This window comes from Cyprinus carpio, chromosome B6 (genome assembly GCF_018340385.1).
Source record: "Cyprinus carpio isolate SPL01 chromosome B6, ASM1834038v1, whole genome shotgun sequence".
NCBI lineage: Eukaryota > Metazoa > Chordata > Actinopteri > Cypriniformes > Cyprinidae > Cyprinus > Cyprinus carpio.
Genome location: NC_056602.1, coordinates 10,750,197 through 10,773,381, shown reverse-complemented (window position 1 = coordinate 10,773,381; position 23,185 = coordinate 10,750,197). Strand labels below are relative to the sequence as shown.

General features: G+C 43.2%; 2 protein-coding genes across 8 annotated transcripts in view; both read right to left on the bottom strand.

The window, feature by feature from the left end:
- The window catches only part of LOC109076937 (regulatory-associated protein of mTOR-like), a 128,326-nt gene that overhangs the window by 6,360 nt on the left and 98,781 nt on the right, over positions 1–23,185 (bottom strand). The window contains exons 20-26 of one of the 4 annotated variants that reach the window (XM_042725669.1): positions 22,908–22,955; positions 12,399–12,505; positions 11,416–11,543; positions 9,213–9,299; positions 8,993–9,109; positions 8,302–8,431; positions 7,422–7,509 (exon numbers count right to left, since the gene is read on the bottom strand). In XM_042725669.1, the coding sequence (XP_042581603.1) occupies positions 7,441–7,509; positions 8,302–8,431; positions 8,993–9,109; positions 9,213–9,299; positions 11,416–11,543; positions 12,399–12,505; positions 22,908–22,955 (686 nt within the window). In that variant the 3' untranslated portion in view covers positions 7,422–7,440. Of the gene's footprint in view, positions 1–7,291; positions 7,510–8,301; positions 8,432–8,992; positions 9,110–9,212; positions 9,300–11,415; positions 11,544–12,398; positions 12,506–22,907; positions 22,956–23,185 lie in introns of those variants that run through there. The other 3 variants (XM_042725671.1, XM_042725670.1, XM_042725672.1) reach the window with 3 other exon arrangements.
- On the bottom strand, positions 12,512–22,900 carry LOC109070284. 4 transcript variants are annotated; one of them, XR_006154999.1, is made up of 7 exons: positions 18,871–22,900; positions 18,689–18,749; positions 17,674–17,981; positions 17,278–17,548; positions 16,787–16,929; positions 16,310–16,565; positions 12,512–16,103 (listed from the first exon to the last, which is right to left on the bottom strand). XR_006154999.1 is itself a non-coding variant. In XM_042725676.1 (5 exons), the coding sequence occupies exons 1-5, from the start codon at positions 19,428–19,430 to the stop codon at positions 16,876–16,878; spliced, it is 1,254 nt and encodes a 417-aa protein (XP_042581610.1). In that variant the 5' UTR covers positions 19,431–22,900; the 3' UTR covers positions 12,512–16,875. The 4 variants fall into 4 exon arrangements, 1 of the variants encoding a protein (XP_042581610.1); XR_006154998.1 differs by having other exon boundaries at positions 12,512–16,565; XR_006155000.1 differs by lacking the exon at positions 16,310–16,565.

Here is a 23,185-nt window from a genome sequence, read left to right as displayed (position 1 = left end):
CCAGCCCAGCGCCACCGCCCCAAGATGGCCGCGGAGACATTGTTTAGTTACTTTTCCAGGAAGTGCCAGATCCCAGAGTTTCCCAGGAGTAGTCACATCACGGCTGCTGAGCCAGCACCACAGTCCAGGAGGGTCGCCAACCCAGCGCCACAGCACAAGATGGCCGCCAGCTCAGCGTGCCCAGCACCACAGCACAAGATGGCCGCCAACCCAGCGCCACAGCACAAGATGGCCGCCAGCCCAGCGCCACAGCACAAGAGGGCCGCCAGCCCAGCGCCACAGCACAAGATGGCCGCCAGCCCAGCGCCACAGCCCAAGATGGCCGCGGAGACAGTGTTGAGTTACTTTTCCAGGATGTGCCAGATCCCGGAGATTCCCAGGAGTGTTTCACATCACGGCCGCTGAGCCAGCGCCAATGCCCAGGATGGCCACCAGTTCAGCACCACAGCGCAAGATGGCCGCCAGCCCAGCGCCATTGCACAGGATGGCTGCCAGCTCAGCATGCCCAGCACCACAGCACGGGATGGCCGCCGGCCCAGCACCACAGCACAAGATGGTTGACTCAACGCCTGAGTCTTCCGTCAAGGAGCCACCGGCACGCCATCATAGAGGCCGCAGGAGGAGGAGACAGGCGTCAGCCGTTCCTCGAAGCCCGGAGGACATTCCTGAGCGGGCCGCTGCCGTCCAGGAGGACGTTCCCGAGCGGGCCGCTGCCGTCCAGGAGGACGTTCCCGAGCGGGCCGCTGCCGTCCAGGAGGACGTTCCCGAGCAGGCCGCTGTCGTCCAGGTGGATGTGCCCGAAGTTCCCGAGGCGGGGCTCGAGGTGGTTCTGGATGCCGAGGCGGTGCCCGAGGCTGTGCCCGATGCCGAGGCGGTGCCTGAGGCGGTGGCCGAGGCGGTTCCCGATGCAATGTCCGTCCCCTGGACTGTGCCCGATGCCGAGGCGGTGCCCGAGGCGGTGCCTGATGCGGTGGCCGAGGCGGTTCCCGATGCAATGTCCGAGGCCGAGGCAGTGTCCGAGGCCGAGGCAGTGCCCGTTGCCGAGGCGGTGCCCGAGGCCGAGGCGGTGCCCGAGGCGGTGCCTGATGCCGAGGCGGTGCCCGAGGCGGTCCCCCGAGGCGGTCCCCGATGCAATGCCCGATGCCGAGGCGGTGCCCGATGCGGTGCCAGAGACGGTGCCAGAGACGGTTCCCAATGTAATGCCCGAGACCGAGGCTGTTCCGCAGGTCGAGGCGGTGGCCGATGCTGTTCCGCAGGTCGAGGCGGTGGCCGATGCCGTTCCGCAGGTCGAGGCGGTGCCCGAGTTGGTTCCAGAGACCGAGGCGGTGCCCGATGCGCAGGCCGAGGTCGTTCCCGAGGCGGTGCCCGATGCGCAGGCCGAGGTCGTTCCCGAGGCGGTGCCCGAGGCCGTTCCGCAGGTCGAGGCGGTGCCCGATGTTGTTCCAGAGACCGAGGTGGTGCCCGAGTTGCTTCCAGAGACCGAGGCGGTGCCCGATGCGCAGGCCGAGATCGTTCCCGAGGCGGTGGCCGATGCGCAGGCCGAGGTCGTTCCTGAGGCGGTGCCCGATGCAGAGGTCGTTCCCGAGGCGGTGCCCTTGTCCAAGGCCGTTCCCGAGGCCGTGCCCGAGGCCGTTCCCGAGGCGGGGGCCTTGTCCAATGCCGTTCCTGAGGCCGTTCCTGAGGCCGTTCCTGAGACCGTTCCCCAAACGGTGTCCTGGTCCCATTCAGTTCCTGAGGCCGTTCCTGAGGCCATTCCAGAGGCGGTGGCCGATGCTGTTCCGGAGGCCGATGCGGGGCCCAAGATGGCTCCGGAGGCGATACCCGTGTCCAAGGCCGTTCCCGAGGCGGTGTCCTTGTCTGAGGTCGTTCCTGATGCCGTTCCCAATGCCGTGACCGGGCCATCGCCACAGCCTGCTCCTTACTGGCTCCCCGATTGGCAGGTTCCGTTCGGGCCACTCAAATGGCGAATTCCTCCCTGGCCGTCTGCACAACGAGAATGGACTGATCCACCGTGGCCACCTGAACTGCCTGGTCCCTCGTGGTCCCCTGAACTTTCGGGTCCACCGTGGCCACCTGAACTGCCTGGTCCCTCGTGGTCCCCTGAACTTTCGGGTCCACCATGGCCACCTGAACTGCCTGGTCCCTCGTGGTCCCCTGAACTTTCGGGTCCACCGTGGCCCCCTGAACTGCCTGGTCCCTCGTGGTCCCCTGAACTTTCGGGTCCACCCATGGCCCCCTGATCTGACCAAGCCACCTGGGTTACCAGGGGAGCCATCGCTGCCGGTCCCAGTTCCCCTACACGGGCCTGGCCCGCCATCCCTCCCCCTGTTCTGCCTCCACCAGTCCACCTCCCTCCTGGTCTCTTTGTTTTGTGTTTATTTGGTTCTGAGGTGCATCTGGAAGCTGCTCCTTAGAGGGGGGGTAGTGTCACGGTGTCTGTTCTGTGTCTCCCTGGGTGGCCACTAGAGGTCTCACTTCCCCTTATTGTCTCATCTTCGTCAGCACTTCATTTCCCACTAGCCTTAGGTGCTCATCACTGTTCATTGTATTCAGCTGTCACCACTTACCTTGTTTGCACCTGTCTTTAAATACCCTGGTTGTTCTGTCTTTGTTACGGAGTCCTTGTTGAATGTCACCCTGCTTTTTCCTGGTTCCCTCGTGAGTGTTTGTGTTTCGTGTTTTTGGACGGTTTATGTTTGGTTTTGACCCCTGCCTGGCTGGATTTATGATTTTGGATTGCCCCTAATAAAGACTTACTGCAATTGGATCTACCTGTCTGTGTGCGTTTCGTGACAGTTATAAGCACTTGGCCCAACATGTGTCCATACATGGAATGCCTTTGTCATGTCGGGGTGATGTAACGCGGGAGAAGAGGCTAATGCGGATTTGAGGAGAGTAAAGGACTCAGCCATGTCCGCTGTCCACTCCAAAGGGGAAGCACCCGGAAGGCCTCCTTTAAGAGCCTCTCTTAGAGGTTTAGCCAAATCAGAAAAATCTGGGATATACATCCGATTAAAATTAAATAGCCCCATTAATGATCTTAAACCAGTTACTGTGGTTGGCTTATTCAATTGAGTGATGGCTATGACCCGGTCTGGAAAAGGTCTCTTTCCCTCACGACCTACACTTTGACCTAAAAATGTAACTTCCGATTGAAACAATTGCACCTTTTGTTTGTTCAAGAGGAAACCCGCCTCTTGGAGTATTTTCAACAACCGAGTGAGTCCACTCAAGTGTTGTGCTTTATCTTGAGATGCGAGAAGAATGTAGTCACAATATTGAACAATAATAGACGGTGCGCACAAGTTAACGACTTTTGAAATTGCGTTACTAACGACTCCATGGAAGTGGGAGGGGCTATCGCAAAAGCCCTGTGGGAGGCGGCGCCAGGTTAATTGTACGCCATTACAGGTAAAGGCAAATCTGTATTGATCTTCCTATCTGATAGGACAAGACCAAAAACCATTGGTTATGTCTACTGTGTTAAAATAGCGATGGTTTGGAGAAATGTCATTAAGAATGGTTGACGGATTAGCAACAATAGGAGTTATTTTAGGAGTCACAGCATTCAATGCGGTGTAGTATATAGTTAATCTACAGCTACCATCTGTTTTTTTTTTTCTTTTTCACAGGCTGCATAGGTAAGTTCATTGAGGAAGTACACCTTACCAAAATCCCTGATTCCTGAAGCTGGTTCACAATTTCCTGTGCAGCTCTCTCTGCTTCTCTCCGAAGACGATACTGAAATACTGGAGGATGTATAGGACCTGAAACATTCAAAGGTTCAATCCTGCAAAGACCAGCATAAAGTTTAGAAGTTGACCACAAATTTGGAAATTTCTCAGAAAAATATTGTATCACTGAGGAATCAGTAGACCTCTGTGACTTCATTATCTGTGATAGCTCCAAGGCTTAATTTAGGAATTCCAGTTTTATTAAACACTGGTATGGGAATTGGTAAACACTAAGTAATTAATTGACCACTAGTCAGCAAAACATCTGCTTCCAATTTACTCAATATATCCATTCCCATTACCATGCCAACTTGGCTTTCTCCAACCCAGAATTGCACACAAAAAGGCTGTTCAAATGGATATATTATTAGAGGAATCAATAGAGACTGTGTGAAAAGACTGCGACGAGATATACCTTGAAGATGCATTCGTTTGTTTGTTAAAGGCAAATTAATAACAGTTACTGAGATGCAGACCCAGGGGCCCACAAGAATGTAGCTATCCTGGCCTCCTAGGTTAAAATGTAAAAATGGACTAGGGTCTTCGTGCTCATATAAAATGGAGCCCACTATCTGTCAGTCTGTATTCTCAAGGGCTCTTGTCAATTGTTCAACCTGCTGCATGAGTTGTTTTATCTGAGCCTCCAGGTCAGCACCCTGCTTCTCTGCACCAGGGTTATTTTTAGCATGATCTCGAGGAAGTGGTTTTGGTGTCTGCTGTTGTTAAAAAAGAGGAACTAGGCTTTTTGAAATTTCGCTCTAAATTTCGATCAGGGCACCTGTTTGCGTAGTGACCATCGCGCTGGCAATGATAACAGCGAAATGCTGAAGCAGAGGGCTGGCCAACCACAGGAACCAGTCCCTTCTTTTGTTGTTCCACGATGTCTTGAGCCTGCGTCCCCCATGCAACAAAAGAAGACCAGTCAATTATTGTTGGCAGAGAAGAATGAAACAACTGTGTAAATTTAGCATTCATATTTAACTGCGCAGTGTGGAGCATGATTGGAGAATCTAAGTCAGGCCCCCATTGTGCGGCCACAAATTCTTTCAGCACCTTTGTGAATCGCTCAGTGTAATCAACAAATGGTTCATTAGGACCCTGCCTAATCATTGTCACATTAGTGAAAGTCTGAATTCCATTTCCAATACTACGCTGTACTTCAGTACGCAGCACTCTGTACTGAGTTGCGTAATCATCTGCATTCGCTGGTTGCTGTAAAGGAGGGGTGAGATTAACAATCTGTTCCATGTATGTAGACGGGCAGACCTGCTCACAAATTAAATACAGATCTTTTACTGCTAGGCGGTTGGCTCTTGCCATTACCCACAAACGATCCCAAAATTCAGAATTGGTACTGTTAGATTTCATGAGTGGCATCATTGTATTTACAATACTAGTCAAATCTCGCACACCCATAGATCGACAAACCCCCACTTGACCAGCCGCTGTCGATTCCTGATCTATTTCACTATACCGGGGTAATTTTGGACACAGTTTCACATACTCACCCCACTCATCCTCAGTTTCCTCCAGGTCCCCAGGAGAAATAGCTGCAACTTGTATACTGCAGTTTTCAGAAACATTCGCCACATGTCTCCCTGCCTTGGCAATCGCTGCTTTCAGTTTTGAAGCATATTCCTGCCAGCTATAGATATCATACATTTTAGGAACTCTCCCTGTATCTGCTCTTGGTTCCTAAGTTACAATGTCTAATAAATCCCACATATCTTGTGTAGCATCTCTAGCGGCTTGTGCCAGTTTATCCACATAAACTACCCTTCCATTGCGATATGTTAAAAGACCTTTTGCTTGCACAATCCTCAAACAACACAAAACTCGTGCATATTTCTTTTGTTTCTTAGGATCATTAACTTCCTTCATCATCCCCATTCACACTGCCTATGGACCCCATATTTCTTTAAATTCATCTTTAGCCATTTTCTGTTTAATATTTTCTTTATTTCCGATGCCTAACATCGCTACTTGGGCAGTGAGAGCTTCGTTAAGAGCTCCTTTTACATACACATGAGCCATTACTTCGTGTGTTGACAAAGTTTTATTCAATTCAGATACACTCAATTAAATACACTTAATTAAATTCATTTAATTAAATTGTTAAATTTGGTGTTCTCTTTACTCTTAATTCAATTAATTTGATCAGCCGTCTGACAATTATAACAATCATACAAAATTGAAAGCCAGTCACAACGTGGTATTCTGCCACATTCAAACAATTGTCAAAATATATGGATTTAGAATTTAGTCGCAAGGAGGAATTCTGCCAGAGACAAAGCTGTCGAGTCCATCCCAGAGCCTATATCAAAACGAGAATCGACATACAGATCTGACCAGCACGCTGCAGTAATCCCTGACAGCGCGTGTCTCAAAAACTGTTGCGGTAAACCCCTTCAGTGAACACATTTAATGCCGCAAATCGCCGTTCTCAAACACAGAGCGCGCGCTCATTCCTCACACACGGTTAAACCACCATACCGCCCCAAATTCGTTCTCTTGCTGCAGTCAAGAAAAATGAACGAAATGGGTCCGCAGATATAGTTCTTAGACTCGGCAGGTTTGCACAACAGAAGCCCATAAAGAGAATTAGATGAGCAACTCACCTCTCCTTATCTTGCCTTGCAATGCATCAAATATACTTCAAGGATCGATCTATCCCAGCGGTGCCTCCAAAAACTGATGCAAAATTTAATCCAATTCAGATGGTCAAGGTTTAATATGTAAATTTATTAAAAAGAATATAGAGAACAGAAACCACAAATCATAACTTGGAAATAAAGTTCTGGATAATAATAACAACCTTCAAATATAGAAAATGTAAATCCAATGTTAGTACATTTTTAATAACAATCCATTTATGATGGATTGAACCCCAACCAGTATTAATCAAAACATTAATACAATTGTAATTAAAACATAAACAATTATTCTGTTCGAATCAAAAGTACCAAAATATTAAGTATTAAAATATTAAAATATCAAAGTATCAGAGTATCAAAGTATCTGAATTTCAAGGTATCTGAATTTGAATAAAAATCTGTAAGAGTTCTAAGTCTGAGTCTAAGAGTTGTCGAGTGAAGCCAAAGAAGAGGAAGTGAGCTGAAAAGATAGAGAGACCAGAGTCTCAGAAAGTCAAACCCTATACTCTATGTTGCAGAGTCTATCTTATATACTGTTGTTCCAGACATAAGTCGTCATGTGGCTATCACTAATAACACCTGACCTTTAAAAATAGACTAGTCAATGTCTCGATTTTGGACTTCCTCCTCTTTTAGATTCAAAGTATCATACTGATAATTCTAAGAAATATTGATACAAAAGAACAATACATGCAGTTCAACTTCATATGCAAAACAGACTCAGCTGACTACGCAGTTAGAAATACTGTGAAATTACATATGAAATATACCATAAAGTTTACCAAAGACATTTTTGAATATAAAAATGAAACCTATTAATATATATATATATATATATATGAGACAGATCCTTACCATGAAATATTAATTTTTAACTTTTGAAATGAAACTTATCATTATGAATAGAACACATTTTGAGTATGTGACTTCTCAGAATCTCTCAACAACACTTGGGTTTAATTTAAATACGTGGACTTCTCAGAATCTCTATCACCATGTGGATTTCTTAGAATCTCCACACACCAAGGGGTCAAAGGTGAGTGGTCATGATGTTATCTGAGTCTCTTCTCTGCTGAGTAGATGGACATGTAGTAGTCATTACTGCCCACAGCAAGATGAGGCTGATGAAGTAAAACAAAGACAAATATAGTTTTTTATTTTCTTATACAAATGTTATAAAAGGTGTACAAAGTACGTTTTTTGTTTTGTTGGCCAATACCACAGTGGCCTTACTTTATACTGACATCTGTTAATGTGGATGTATGTAAAAGCAAACATTGTTTCCATTGTTTCCATTGTACAGATATAATAAAGGGAGGCATTACTGAGTTAAGGTAGTATTTGGCTGGTTTCCATCATTCCTTTAGCCATAGATTTTGGAATGCTGAATCAAAATTTCAACATGTCAACTGGGAGAAAAAGTGCCCTTTTTATAAGTAGTCTCTGGAGGTCCAATTCATTCTAGTGATTTGGTTAGTTCAGATGGGTCATGCAATTGTAATGGTTCTAAAATAATTCACAGATTAATTGTAGCCTCTAAGTAACATTTTTTTTTTTTTAGTATTAGTAAAATATTTACTTACATGGTGCTATTCAACACTGCCATCAAGTTATAAATTCAAATATGTTTAATTTAAATTGTTTAATTAGTGTAAATTTATTTGTTTACTTTTTACGCCGATATGCTTATTTTTGTTTTGGCATCATACTGCTAACATAGTAAGTTATATCATTCAATATATTTAAAAATATAGCTTCAATGTGGATAGCTACTTTTGTTAATAAGTTGACTGTAGTTTAACTACTTTAATTTTGCATAACTTGTTACTTGACAACTTGCAATTTCAAATTAGCTTTCCCAACACTGCAGCTCCTGGTAATAAAGACTGTCTTCATTGAGAAATCTGTCTTACCCAGTAAGGGTGGAAGGCCAGGCAGCTGATGGCTCCAATTCTCTGGCCCATGAAACCATCATAGTATTTAATGTTGCTGATCACATCCCCATTGGAGTTATACACAGCTATAAACTGATTCATAGAGCCACTGGAGAGAGAAAGTGAGAGAATGAGAGAAAAAATGGTTTAAAAAGAGGCATGAGTTACAAGCATATCAGGGCTAGGGTGACCAACTTGTTATTGCTCTGACACAAGTGAGCAGACTTGATTCTGCGGGGACAATGCGGGACATGTGGGAGAGCAATAACTTATTATTAGACTATACAAACATGTTATTTGTGACTGCCCAGGTACGAGTGATAGCACGTAACCTATTCAGTCTACCAAATATAATTATTGTAGAATTAAAATATACATTTTTTGTAAAGCTGCTTTGTAACGACATACATTGTGAAAAGCGTTATGCGTTGTGTAAGTGCACCTTAAACTCAACCAGAATGTGTCTTGAGAAGTGTGTATCTGTACTTTATAATGTGCATCAGTTCAGGGAAAGTTCAGTGAAGTACATGTGAACCTTAATGCCAGGTGTAAAGAGGGTCATGGATGCAAGGAAACATTTGTCTTGTGTGTTTGTTTCTAAACAGCAACATTTTGCACAATAGAATTAATTGTATAAATGATATATATAATGTGCAGGTGCATCTCTCACCAAGCGAACAAGTTTGCCTGTGGATGGATGTCCAGAGCCATCAGTCCTTTCACTGTCTGCAAGATGTTAATTGATTCTGGTGTCCGTGGGTCAAAGAACCGCACATCTCCATTAACACTACAAGAAAGAAGAACTAACTTGTGAGCTAAATACAAGAAGGGCATATGGTATATTCTTTAAATGAAATGATAGAAATTATGTCAGAGAGAAAAGCAGTTACCTGACACTGATAATGTGTCCCTCAGGCTCCTTCTGCAGATATGCCTTCACCACCCAAGCACCGTGTTCCCTATATGTCATCACACGACTGTAGAAAGAGATAGCTGATTAGTATAAGCAGTTACAGTCCACAAAATTTAGGCAGCATTGTTAAACACTGACCACTAGAGAGAGCTGCAGGAATGCACTGCACCAGAACACAGACTTACAATGATCACTGTAGTAACAGCATAGTCAAAGTGGATAAATAATAATTATTTAGAAGGGTGTTTTTTTCCACTACTGCCATTATTGGCACTGTGGACCTTCAAAAGATCATTCAAATGTCTGGGTTATTTATTTATCGATTGATTGGCTGGTTGGTTGGTTGAGTGATTGATGGAAGAAATTAATTATTTTATTCAGGCCAAAGTAGTTTCTATTCCAACATCCTTCAAAACATCATCTTTTGTGTTCCACAGATGAAAGAAAATCATACAGGTCATACTGGAATGACACATGAGTGAGTAATTAATGACAGAATTTTCAAATAAATGCTGATCATTTAAGCTTTATGCTCATGAAATAATCCTTAAAAAAGTATAATGTTTTCACAAAAACATTAAGCAACAAGGTAAGTTTTTGACATTGATAATAATAATAAATGTTTCTTGAGGAGCACATCAGCATATCAGAATTAATTCAGATGAATCATGCGATCAGCTCTGCAATTACAGGAATAAATTACATGTTAAAATCTTAAAATAAATATATATATATATATATATATAAAAAAGAAAAATAAATGCATCCTTGATGAAGATAATTTTTAAAAATGTTAAAACATCTTACTGACCCAAAAATTTTGAATGGTAGTTTTAATAAATTCCTTCAGAAGAAACTTTTCACATTCTATTTAATTTGTCTACTAACAATGTTCAACAGGGTATATAAAAGAATCACAGGGGAATTTGTTGGAATTTTGACTTTTCATTTCCATCATAGTGTAATTTACATCACATCTCAAATTTCATATTGTCTTTAAATACATTTTGTGATGAAAATAACTTTTCAATGTATCCTTATTGCATACAATTACAGTAGGACTGGAAATAATGCATAACAAATGTATTGTTCACAACTGATATTTACTTTGATTTCTCTTTATTTTCTTCAAACATTATGATATATTTTAAGTATGCTCTTTACTGACACTGTCTCTTTGGTAACCAAGAACACCACATTCCAGGGGGAAAAAAGTGGCAAAATGATGGAAATGATACCACAGTTGAAAGTAAAAAAAAAAAAAATATAATAATCTAAATAATTTTTACACAATAAATAATTATATATTAATTATATTTTAATATTTAAATTGTTTGTGTATAGAAGATCATAGTTTTAAAATATAATAACAGTTGCATGAAGGGATTTTAAAATGATATGACAGCATGCTTCTGGGACAAGGGTGAAAAAATATGTATTTAATAAACACTTTTAAAAGTAGCCAGAGGGTACCACCTTTAAACTAGACTGAAACATGACCATGAGCACTCCAGCAACATTACTGGAGGCAAGAAGGTTCTCATACAGACATATTCCTTTGTAGAGCCCTGCATTTCAGCCTGGCCTGAAGGGCCCTGACTTTTTTAAGCCCCTCGGGCCGGCTTCAGGCCAACTTTCACGTCATAGTTCAGACGCTGGCCAGGCCTCTGGCCTGTTTTAGGCTTCTCCTTATTTTTATATTTTAGACATCCATCAATTACTGATGAAATAAATTGCCGCACTGGTGGAAACAACACGAGACCATGCTACCGCGACTGTCAAGAGTGGCTTGACGGTGTTTTGTATCCAGCAGCAGCTGCATGCGTGCCGTCAGCGCAGATGAAGAGTTCTGCATTCAAATGAATGAATAATTTTCTAAACTAGCCAGTTAGAAATGATTTTTACACTTTGAGATGTCTGATTTATGGAGTCATATCAGTTGTGACGGCACATCAGAAATGAATACATTAATGATTCAGTAATATGACTTTTCAAAGGTCTCTGATGGTTGATTTAGTGTTTTGATTCTTCCCAAAGGTCAATAACGCCTCATTACTTTATGATACATCTTATATGATTGTTAGCAAAGGTCTTTGAGAGTTCAGTAATATAATTCAGGTGAGGTGCGTGCGTTTGATAGGTTAGTGATCGTAGACAGAGATCTGTGAATGCAGACACACCATTCGTTAGGTCCCATTCTGCGGTCATACACCCGAACCGATCCGTCTCCAAGACCAGCAGCTACCAGTGACCGCTGAGGATCACATGACAGGCTGGTCACACAGCTGTCTGCTCCTGTTGGGATGTCCTGCAACACAGACACAAAAGCTGAGTTTTTGGAGTGCAGTTAAATATCATTTAAATACTAAAGCATTTCAATACCATACTAAGAGATATTACTGGGAGATAAAAGTGACCACTGATATTAATATGCATTTTATGTAAAATTTCATTGACATCAGAATATTATTTTACTGTTTGGCCATATAAATATCAGCAACTGAATGTAAATATCAGCAAACAAATTGAATAGTTTTCCTCAGTTTGGGCCTCTGAATAAAACTGATTTTGTAAGTAGATTTACAATGGTTGCTTTGGTTAGACAGTCGTCGCTCCATTGCAGACACAGTGTAAAGTAAAAACTGTATTTCGAAAAATTTATTTTTAGTACACATTAGAGTATGTTGCAGTTCAATAATTCAAGATGTATCTTAATATTATAATTGGATCACATCTGAAACTGCATCACAATTTTGAGAGAGACATAACCTATGAGAATGGAACAGCAGGATCAGTTTCAATCATTTCTAGCGTGTTTTGCTTCACATTTGTCCAGTATGGCTTCTCATAAAAGCAAGTCTAACTGCAGATGCAATGCCAGCTTTAGAGTTTATGCTTTAGACAAACTGTAAAATTAAACTGAATGACTGCTCACCATAAAAAAATGACAGGTTCTGCAGTATCAATCAATGGAAACGTTCATGTAGGAACTTTGAAAAGAGGGAAAACAGAGAGGCCAGAGAGAGACTAATAGGGAAGAACGATTTATCTAACTATGAAGCAAGACTGCTGCACATAAATGATGGCACTACAAATCTCATCTGGAACCAATGTTTTTAAGGTGAAGGTGTGTGTAGTTGTGCCTGTGCAACTCAGCCAGTACCTGCACTTTCATTTCCCTTTCTGTGTCCCAGATCCGTATGACTCGAACGTCACCTGACGTCATCAAGAGGCCAGTCTCCTGCTCCCAGTCCACCACCATACCTGAACCTTCAAAAGAGAGTACAGAAGGTTAACACACATACACAATCAAATATACAACTCTCTGGGCTTTCCTGACATGTCTGTAAGTTATGATAAAAGATATTAGTCACATATTCACCTTTTAGTTTTCAATTCTTTCAGAACAAAAATGTTGGTAAATGCACCACTTTCTCAAAGATGCACACCTCTTAAAGTTTAATCAAAATAAAGAAAAGAAAGAAAGAAAGAATATACAAGAATAAAAAAATTCAAAGCCACATGTGGGGCTTGATTAAAAAAAAAGATCAAGATCAACAAACCTTAAAGGAACCTGCCACTATTTTTGAAAATAGGCTCCCCTAGAGTTAAACAGTTGAATTTTGCTGTTTTCGAATCCATTCAGCCAATCTCCATCTCTAGCGGTAGCACTTTTAGCTGCAGCTTAGCATAGATCATTGAATTTGATTAGATTGTTAGCATCTCGCGCAAAAATGACCAAAGAGTTTCAATATTTTTCCTATTTAAAACTTGACTCTTCTGTAGTTACATTGTGTACTAAGACCGACGGAAAATTTATAAGCTAGTAGTGTAGTGTGTATGTAGCTATGTATGTAGTGCTCCTGTAGCTCAAGTGGTAGAGCATTGCGTTATGAAGCGCAAGGTTGGGGGTTCGATTCCCCGGGAACACATGATAGGTAAAAATTTATAGCCTGAATGCACTGTAAGTCGCTTTGGATAAAAGCGTCTGCTAAATGCATAAATTTATTTTAAATTAATTTATTTATAAGCCGATTTAATTTATGATCCAGTAACAGGATTCTCTTTGAGAGACTCAGTTGTCTGATTCTCCTATGTAGATTAGTAACAGAGTACGTTCCCTACCGATACTTCACTCACACTCCGTCTGCTAAGATGCTACGGGGAACCAGTACAATCCCGCCGTGCTATGCTAGAGGAACAACTAATACTATAACTTGCCTTAAGCACCAAGAGGGGCCCAGAGGGACCAAGTATTTTGCATAGAACCTGCAGGAGGCAATAGGGCCAAACTCACAGAGGTCGGCCCAGCCTTGAGTAATTGTCCCAAGAGAATCCTGTAAATCTTCGGAACTCAGTGAGGGCCAAGAGCGTACATGAAGAAGGCAAACGTCAAAAGCACTGGTTTTGTCATATAACAGAGTGCCCTGTTTATGCAGAAAGGAACCAAGCCTGTAAGGCCGGGACGTCCAGATTATAAAACCTGTCAAATGTGGACGGCGAGGCCCAGCCAGCCACCGCACAAATATCTGCAATGGACACACCGCTAGACCAAGCCCAGGAAGAGGCGACGCCTCTAGTTGAATGGGCTCTTAATCCCATGGGGCATTTAAGGCCCAAAGAGGAGTATGCTAGTGTAATAGCGTCAATTATCCATTTGGAAAGTCTCTGCTTTGTGACCGGAGAACCCTTGGTGCGACAACCGAAGCATACAAATAGCTATTCCGACTGCCTGAACAGGGTGGAGCACTCAACAAACTCTCAACGCCCTGACAGGGCAGAGTAAATTCAATTCTTGGTCCTGCTCCTAAGGAGTTATTATCTTATCTAACAGAGTAGAGAGAACTTTATATATGTAACCATGCCTTGGCTTCAGGACGACTTTAGAGTCGTTGGGCCCAAACTCGAAGCAGGAGGGGCTCACAGAGATACTAACGCTAGTAGCAGAGTGGTCTTAAGCATCAGAGGACGAAGGTCAATGGACTGTAGTGGCTCAAAGGAAGGGCTCTTCAGAGCCCTTAACTTTGTGGGCAGATCCCATGTAGGGATGGTGATGAGGCGAGGCGGGTTGAGCCTCCTAGACCCTTTTAGAAAACGAACAACTAAGTTGTTCCTCCCCACCGATCGGCCAGCTAAAGGAGCGTGAGAGGCTGCTATGGCTGCTACATAAACCTTGAGCGTGGAAGGGGAACGACCCTTATTCAACAGCTATTGTAGGAAGGACAATATCAGAGATATTCTGCAGGAAATTGGGTCTGCGCCGTGGGCTGCACACCAGGCGGAGAATACAGACCCTTTAAGAGCATAGAGGCATCTTGTAGATGGTGCTCTAGCCTGAGAGATTGTGTTTAGCATGTTTTTGGGGAGGTCAGCAGGCTCCCATCGAAAGGCCAAAGGTGCAGATCCCACAGCTTGGGCTGAGAGTGCCATATCGTTCTGTTTGCCTGAGAGAGGAGGTCCCGTCTCAGGGGAATGGGCCACGGGGCTGCCAAGAGCAGCCGATACAGCTCTGCGAACCAGTGTTGGTCTCTTCAGAGCGGGTCCACCAACAGAACCTTGTGTCTCTGTTCCCTGATTCACCTGATTACCTGTGGGATCAGAGCGACTGGGGGAAAAATGTAAAGGAGGAGGTTGGGCCAGTCGTGGGCCAACGCATCACTGTCCTTCAAAAAGTAAGTTGGGCAATGATCTTGCCGAAGATCTCCCAGATTTTTTTTAAACGTTTGAGGGTGGAGTGTCCACTCTTCTGAGGGTACGTTGCTCTGATATAGCATGCCTGTTCCTTGGTTCAACCTGCCCGGCACATGCGCTGCTCTCAGCGAGCGCAATTTGAGCTGCATTCCAAGAGGTGCTCCATCAGAGTGAAGAGGTGCTTTGAGGAGAGACCGCCCTAGCGACTTATTTAGGACACCACCGTCATGCTGTCCGAGTGGACTAAAATGTGGTGTCCCCTTACAGGGTATATGCAGGAATCTTGAAGTTAAATTTAATACCTTTTCAAGACTTTTTCCAAGACCTTCTCAATATTTTTTAATACCTCACTGCCACTTCAAGCTGTAACCATTTACATCAGTGATATTTTTAACTTAACAGTCTAGTTTGTGATAAAGACTATAGACCGCTCTGATACAAAAAAATCAAATAGGCTGGGATAGTAAATCAAAGCAAAGTTTATTAAAAAACAAAACTTTGCTCCACCCTCAACAACAATCATGCTGACATGTGCCTCAGTTCTTCTGATTTTGTTCCCAGCAGCTTCTCAGTTTGGACCAATTCGTTCCGTTTTTCTTTACTACGTCTTCTGAGGATGTGATCAGTTGTGCCATTAATGTCCCAGATTTCCCCTCTGCCTGCTCGGCTAACTTATCAGCATCTGTTTGGAGGGAGTCGCACACCTCTGTCAGAACCGTTCGTTTCCGTTTCAGGTCTACTATCTCCTCTTGCAATGCTTTTCTTTTGAGGTCCTGTGTGGAACTCTGTTTCTTCTTCCATTCATCTTCCAGGTAACTCCTGTACCTTGACCTTGCACAGGCTACTGAAGCCATGAGCTCCTTTGTGAGAGGTACCTTCAAGACACCCCCACAGACACTGATCTTGTCACATATCAGCCTCAAAGCTTCCATCGACTTTTCAAGGATGTTGCATGTTTCAACCTCCTTGTTGATGGAAAACCCTCTTTCCACCGAGGCTTGTCCGTGGGACAGAAGTAGAAGGCTCTGAGAAAACTTATATAGCTCTGGATAAGACTTGCTGAGGGCTGAATGCAGGAAGACATCAAGTCGCTCCTTCAGTGGCTGGAAGGAGGAGAATCTCTCATCTCTCGCCTCAAGAGAGAGAAAGCTCTGGAACTGTTGTATGATTACATCACCTGGAATAAGAAAAAATTAAATTAAAAATAGGTAAAATATAATTCAAGTCATTTTATTAATCTTTCATTGGACAAATACACAGCACAGCGTCTGTACACATAAAAAGGTAAGCAGTGTACTGTAGATATCTTCTGTGTTGAAAAAAATCTTAGACACTTTCACACTAACACAACAGTAACTTCTTCTCTCCCTAAGTTTTTCCTACCAGCAGAGACGCCTCCTGCCAACTTCTTGTCCTGCAGCATTGTTTGTACTACAGTCTTAATCTTTGTGAGGGACCCTTCTGCATCGCTGTGCATGCTTCTGGGGTCCAGACATCCAATGGCCCTGACCACTGGAATTTTCAGGGGACTTTTCACCTGCACTTTCTGAACAATCTTAACCAGGCCCTGCATGCACTCTTTCCTGAAGGTGAGAACTAAAAGCTCACCTCCCCTGCTTCCTGGCTTGCTCTGAAGTGCCTGACAAATAAGCAACATAGATTATAGAATGTAAATGATGAAGAAGGTAAACTTAATCGTCTAAAAATAAGTTTCTCTATGCCGGCAATAATAATAATAATAATAATAATAATAATAATAATAATACAAACAGCAGAATAAAATGTAAAAATTTTACTATTTGCATTGTACAGAGAACAAAAATCCATCCCAGAAAAGAAAATAGTCAATATCAAAATAACCTTGATGGCAGATTCAGCACGCAGTCCTATGTCAACATTCTTGTAGGATACACTATTCACTTCATCAGCAACGTCAATTTTGGTCAGCCTCAGGGAAGTGGCATCTTGCAGGAACTTTGCTTTACAAACCGCCGCAGGAGACTCTTAAAAGGATATAAGTAATCACTGACAGAACCATCCTACTAGCCTACCATTAAACAGATCATTCTTCTTACTGCTTCTTTCTAAACATGAAAAATGTTGGTTTAAAATATGTGTTATGAATTTATATATTAATTTTATATTGTATTATTGTGAACAAGAGGAACAAATAAAATGAAAGGAAATAATTGGTGTGTGTGTATGTGTTTGTTGGCATCCAGGTTTTATCTCAAGTGAGTTCTATGTAACAATCTATGTAAAACTGCACACATTGCATTGATTTTACAGAGTTGTGGACCACCACACATCCACGGGTAGATAGTTGAATTAGGCCCTATTGTAATGATTACCTTCAGCAGCTCACTCAAATCTTTGGCAGAGAAGGGCAGAACTGGCTCATCAGTTTGATAGTTGGTCAGGAAGAGGCTAAAGGTCCTGGATATTGCCAGGAAGAACTGGAGCTTGGCAATCATGGGGGGATCCGCTTGTGCTGCCTCAATGGTGTCGTAAGAGGCAGTACTGGGGTTTGGAAGCTTCTTCTGCTTAACAGCATCTACGTACATCATGAACATTGGCCACACTTGAACTGCCCTCTCTGCCACGGGGACATTTTCAATCCACCTATGCAAAAATGAACAATGTCTGCTCACTCCAATTTTATTTCACTTTATTGTTGCAAAATAAAAGCACAGACATTTTGGGCCAAATCCTTTTGCAATGTGTATGGCAAACCACTCTCAACCCACCTGTGGCCACAGAATGGTAGCGGAAAGGTGTAGGACCCAGTCAAGGCAGTAAAATCTTCCCTCCTAGCTGGAACATTATGAAAGAGGTAGTGGAGTGCTCGAAGGAGCTTGTCCATCTGCCACATGGTAAAGCCTGCCTTCAGTGCATTGTGGAGGGTGTGAAGCCCACAGCTTCCAACATTAACCAGATGAGCACCATACAGCTCAGCATGCTCAGTCTGGAGGAGGTCTGCAAGCTTCAAGTTGACATTTGGGCCGTCCATACTGATGGAGAGAAGCTGCCTCATATTCAGTTTTGTAACACATTCCTGAAAATAAACAAGTATATTAATGGCAATATTCCTTTTATGTTTATTTTTTAATACACTGGCATTCAGTAAGGTATTAGCCTGATTTTCACTCATATTATATGTAAAATGGTTATAAGAAACAATGTTTTGGGTGTGCAAATTCCTGGAGCAAAAAATACAATATTAGCACACCAAGATGTTTTTGTAAGTGAAACAAACAAGTGGTACTAACAAACATGAGTGAATGTTCTTCACTGTACATCCAGGTAATGTGCTCCAATTACTTCCAAGCCATTCAAGCTAAACTGAACTGCTAGTCTGGTCAACCAACTTCAATCTTCACTCTGAACCAACTTCAGACAATTTGCTAGTCAAAGAACCCACAACAACCACACACACATAATCAAATACATGTACGCAGGCGCAGGCACACGCACACACACACACACACGTCCATGCAAACACGCAAACACACACAAATCTCAGATCTACACAACAGTAACCTTTATCACACCACTGTGTGTGTCACATTTATACATGTTTATACTTTCTGACAGACAACCAACCTCTTTATCATCCATGGCTCCTCCTCCCCAACCCCATCAACCTGTTTCTAGTCACTTGCCACATCCCAGTCTCATCTATTAATCTACACTTTAGCCACACGATTGTCCATAGGCCTAAGTATCAAAAATTAAAGTTGAAATGCTAGTAAGTTAACTTACTTTGATGTGATGCAACAGGTCGACAGCTTTTCCGTGTCCCAAGAATTGAGAGCCAAGGTACCTAGCCAGAACATATCTTTATTAATATGACACTCCTCAAAACACATAACAGGTTGAAAATTAAATAAATAAAAATATAGTATATAGAGTATATATAATATATAGTACTAAGCAGGAGGTACCTAGATTGGACATGGTCATCTTCCCAGAATCGAATGTGGACATCAAGCTGTTTCGTTTTTGTTGACTGGTTGAGCGACTCGTCAAACATTAAAAAAAACTGGCCAGCCTTGTTGATGGTGTTGATGAGCTCCTGCTTGAAGTGTGGTGCTAACCCGAATCGTATGATGTATCCAGTTCTGTCCTTGCCACAAGTGAACGATTTTGCTATATCCGAATCTGGAAACATAGCCTTGAAAACTTCAGCCACGTTTTCGTTTGAGTTCAGTGAATGGTGTTTCTCCGCTGTGTGGAAACACCACAACACCTCAGCATGCAGTGTTGCTGTGCCGCCCAGAGCCACTCTGATGTCGGCTGCAGAAGATGAGGAAGCAGAGATAGCCCGGGTCGTAGCTGTAGCTTCAGGTGCGACTGCCGGTGGTGTAACGACGTTGGCACTAGGTTGTGGTGGTGCAACGCGATTACCACAGAAGCTAGCGATGGAGAGCTGCCGATCTCTGCGGCTAGCAGCGGCTTTGTGGCTAGCACAACACATGTGGGACTTTAACGAGTTAATGCCCATTGACACAATACTTATTTTTTTCTTGCATAATGTACAATATGCCTCCCTGACATTCCCCTCGACTGGCTGCAGCCGCTGCAAATTTGCACTTCCCCATTCTGTTCATGCATTCACCAACCTAAAGCATTTCGGTGTGTTGTAATACGCACTGTGAGCGCCAGAGCGTACTTTGTGGTTTTGAACTTCCGCCCACCTGCCCGCTCTGGTGCTCTCAAAGGCAATTTACGAACGCACTCACAATAGCCTAGTTTATGTACCTGTTCGTTTTTTTTATAAAAATGACTAAATTCACACACTTTTACGATGTTTTTGGGACTCAAACTGTTGGACAGCTAATTCAGAAAAATACTTTCAAAATTTAAGACTTTATAAAGCCGTGATAAGACTTTTTAATACTTTTTAAGGGTCTTAATTTTCCCAAAATTGATTTATCACCTTTTAATACTTTTCAAGACCCCGCGGATACCCTGCCTTAGGTCTGGCAGAAAGGTGCGAAGGCCCAAACACACTGCCAGCATTTCCAGGTAGTTGATATGAAGCCAACCTTCCTCTTTCGACCAGTGGCCGGAAGCGGGTTTGCCATCACACAGCGCGCCTCAATCTGTGTTGGAAGCGTCTGTCGAGACCACCTTCCTCCTGCAGACCATTCCCAGGGGCACACCCCGTTCCATCCACTGAGGTTCTTTACAAGGGGCCAGAACTGCTACGCAGGCCTGGTCCACCTTGACACAAAGGCGTCCGAGATGCCAGACATGGGACGGAACTCGTGCTCGGCCTGCTTGGCAAGGGGTTGGTTTATTTCGAGCAGTGGCTGGTTGTGTGGGCACGATCTGAACAGGCCCCTTATTCACAAAGGTATTTACAACCACGAACACACTGCCGTCAGCACCCAGAAATGAATGGGGTGCTTGGAGGCACAACAGAGGCTGTTTGGGGGGTGGTCCAGGAGTTGCGAGACTTGGCCCCCTCCTCTTCCTGTCGCACAGATCAGGTTGATGCCTGAAGTTCAGGGTCCAGCGCTATCTTTTTTGCTGGGACCCCTTGTGTTTAGGGAATTGATAGTGTCTGTCCGAGCAGGAGCAATGACAGGGCTCAGGCTTAGGAGCTGTGTGTGGAGCTGGTGGTGTGGGCTTTGCGGGCAGCTGAGTCGGCGCAGTCTTGGGGCGACTGGAAACAGCTGTTGAACTGGGGCCTGGGACTACTTCTGTGCAGCAGTGAAGCATTCAGCAAAACCCTCAAACGCAGTTCCAAACAGGCAAGTAGGGGAAACCGGGGAGTCAAGGAAGGGGACCTTATCCACATCCTTGATTTGACATCTGTGAGGTTTAACCATAGGTGGCGCTCTAGCACCACCAGACTGGCCATGGACCTGACAATCGCCTGTGCAGTTATCTTGGTGGCGCGCAGAGCCAGGTCAGTTGCACTACACAGCTCCCTAAAAGCTGTGGGGTCTGGGCTGGACTGAGCTCTGCAGACGGCAGGGGGGCGGGGTCGATAGATGAACCCGACAGCTCCACCACATCTGAAGCCACCAAAGACATGCAGTCGTCCATGGCGTCACACTCGCTCCCACCAAAAGAACCCAGATTGCTTGCAGCCGCAGAGGGACGCTGTTCCAGGTGGCAGAAGAGGACTGGTGAAGCCTCTCTATGTGGAGAGAGTGAGGCACGCGGGGGCATTGAGTGCCAAGTTCTTCTACCCAGCTGCTTTTTCCTCACAAGCAGGTGTCCACATATAAATAGTTGTATAGTTGTATCCCAAATTGCGCACTTATGCACTATTCTATGACGTCTTGTAGTATAAATAGTGCAAGTAGTGTGTTCACACTGAAAATTCCAAAAAGAAAAAGTGCACTTTAAATACGGATGATGCACTTTAATAACCAAAAAAATGAAGTGTGGAATTTCATGCACTCAGTTTTGTTGTAAAGGGGGAGGAGCTATCAGACTCCGATTATGAATGACAAAATAACCTTATGAAATTCATACCCTACATGGTTGAGTACATAAGTACATAGTGTATACTGTAAGTGCATAGTGTGTCATTTGGGATGCAGTGCGTCTATGAAGGCTTGAGATTTTAACAACTCATTTTGTGCACAAATGCACTCATATTTTAGTAAGAGTGCAGAGAATTCAAGTGTCTGGGTCTACTCACTTGATTAGGAAACAGACTGAGATTGAAAGACTCAGGTTCAGGTTGGGGTCTGTCTTAAAATCTGACAGCACTGGTCAGGTCACAGGGCTTCCAGCTTCAACTTATTGCCTGAGTAGACCTCAAAATTAAACTGACCAAAACCAACTTCCAATTACTGCAAAGCTTCTGCTCTGACCCTATCAGCACCTTTTGAAGGACAAGAGGGTTCCTGACTGATCTGAAGCCCTGGTTCAGTTCTGACTGACTGGCTGTCATTCTCTGATTCTGTTCAATTATTAGAGAAAAGAACAACCTTATATGAGTGTCCCAAACACACAGCCAAAAGTTATGTGGATCAGGACATGCTGGAAGTGTAGCACTGCTGCCCTACTTTCAAAACTTCTGCTGTCTATCAAAAATACAGTCTTAGGGAAGAGAAACCCCCCCTCACATACATCCCTCCAAACACTGAGATATAAATCGAGAAACCAAAGGAGAATTTCACATCAGGAATGAAAACTTTATGAAGCACATTCGCCATGAATTTGGTTTGTCTTCACTGGTCGGAATTCCAGTGTTATGATTAAATTAATAATTTAAGACCTAATAATTATGAACTTTTGATGACTTAAGTAGTTAATATGCAAAAAATAAAAATCTGTTTATATATAGCACACAAACATACCTAGAATATATACTACACAAAATGTAATTATTCTTATCAAACATACATATTTTCTTCTTCAAGCAGCACAATATACACCCGTGTGAACACACACAGATTCTGATTCAAGAAAGATTAACAGACATTGTGATGTTGCTCAGGGAATATTACAAAAAGCAAAAGATTATACAACATTTTTATTACCTTTCTTCAGGTGTGTGTTATAATAAACAAGAGCAAAAAGCTCACAAAAAATTCACAAAATTCAACAAAAATGCTGTTCATCATTCATAAATTTCTTCAGTCTCTATATCTCCTGTGTGTTTGTAAATTTGAGCTCATTTAATTTTGCTTTCATCAACTAAATTGAGCACCACTAAAATTAGTTTCTCTACTAATATGTGCTCTGTACTAAAGCTACTTTTACTTCTTTTCTACAGAATTGTGCATGTTTTTTGCACCAAAAATAGTGCTTAAAATGAAGAAAGAAAAAAAAAAATACTTGTAAGCTTTGACTTCCACCAATCAGAATTGAAATAAAAATTAAAAGAGCCAATCAGATGAATGCAGCGAAAAATGTTAGGCTATAATTGGGAGCGGGAAAACATTAGATGCTCAGTGTCACATGTGCAAACACCAAATAGAGGTGAAGGAAAAGAAGAGAGAGAAGCACTCACCTCCCTGCTTACTTCTGTCAAGACAGATTGAGACCCGTCGGGCCAAACCTGTGAAAGGAGAAGAGGAAGAGATGGGAAGAGCACAGGAAGGAGATCTGGAGGACGGTCAGTTTATCAGCCAGAAGACACCACCATGTTAGCACACATGTAAATACACACCAGGATGTGATCTGTAGCCATGTCCCAAATAGGGCACTTCATGTGCACTGGTCTTGCAATAGCTTTTATACAAATGTCAGAAAAGTTCACAAGATGGTAGGATGTTTCATCTTTCAATT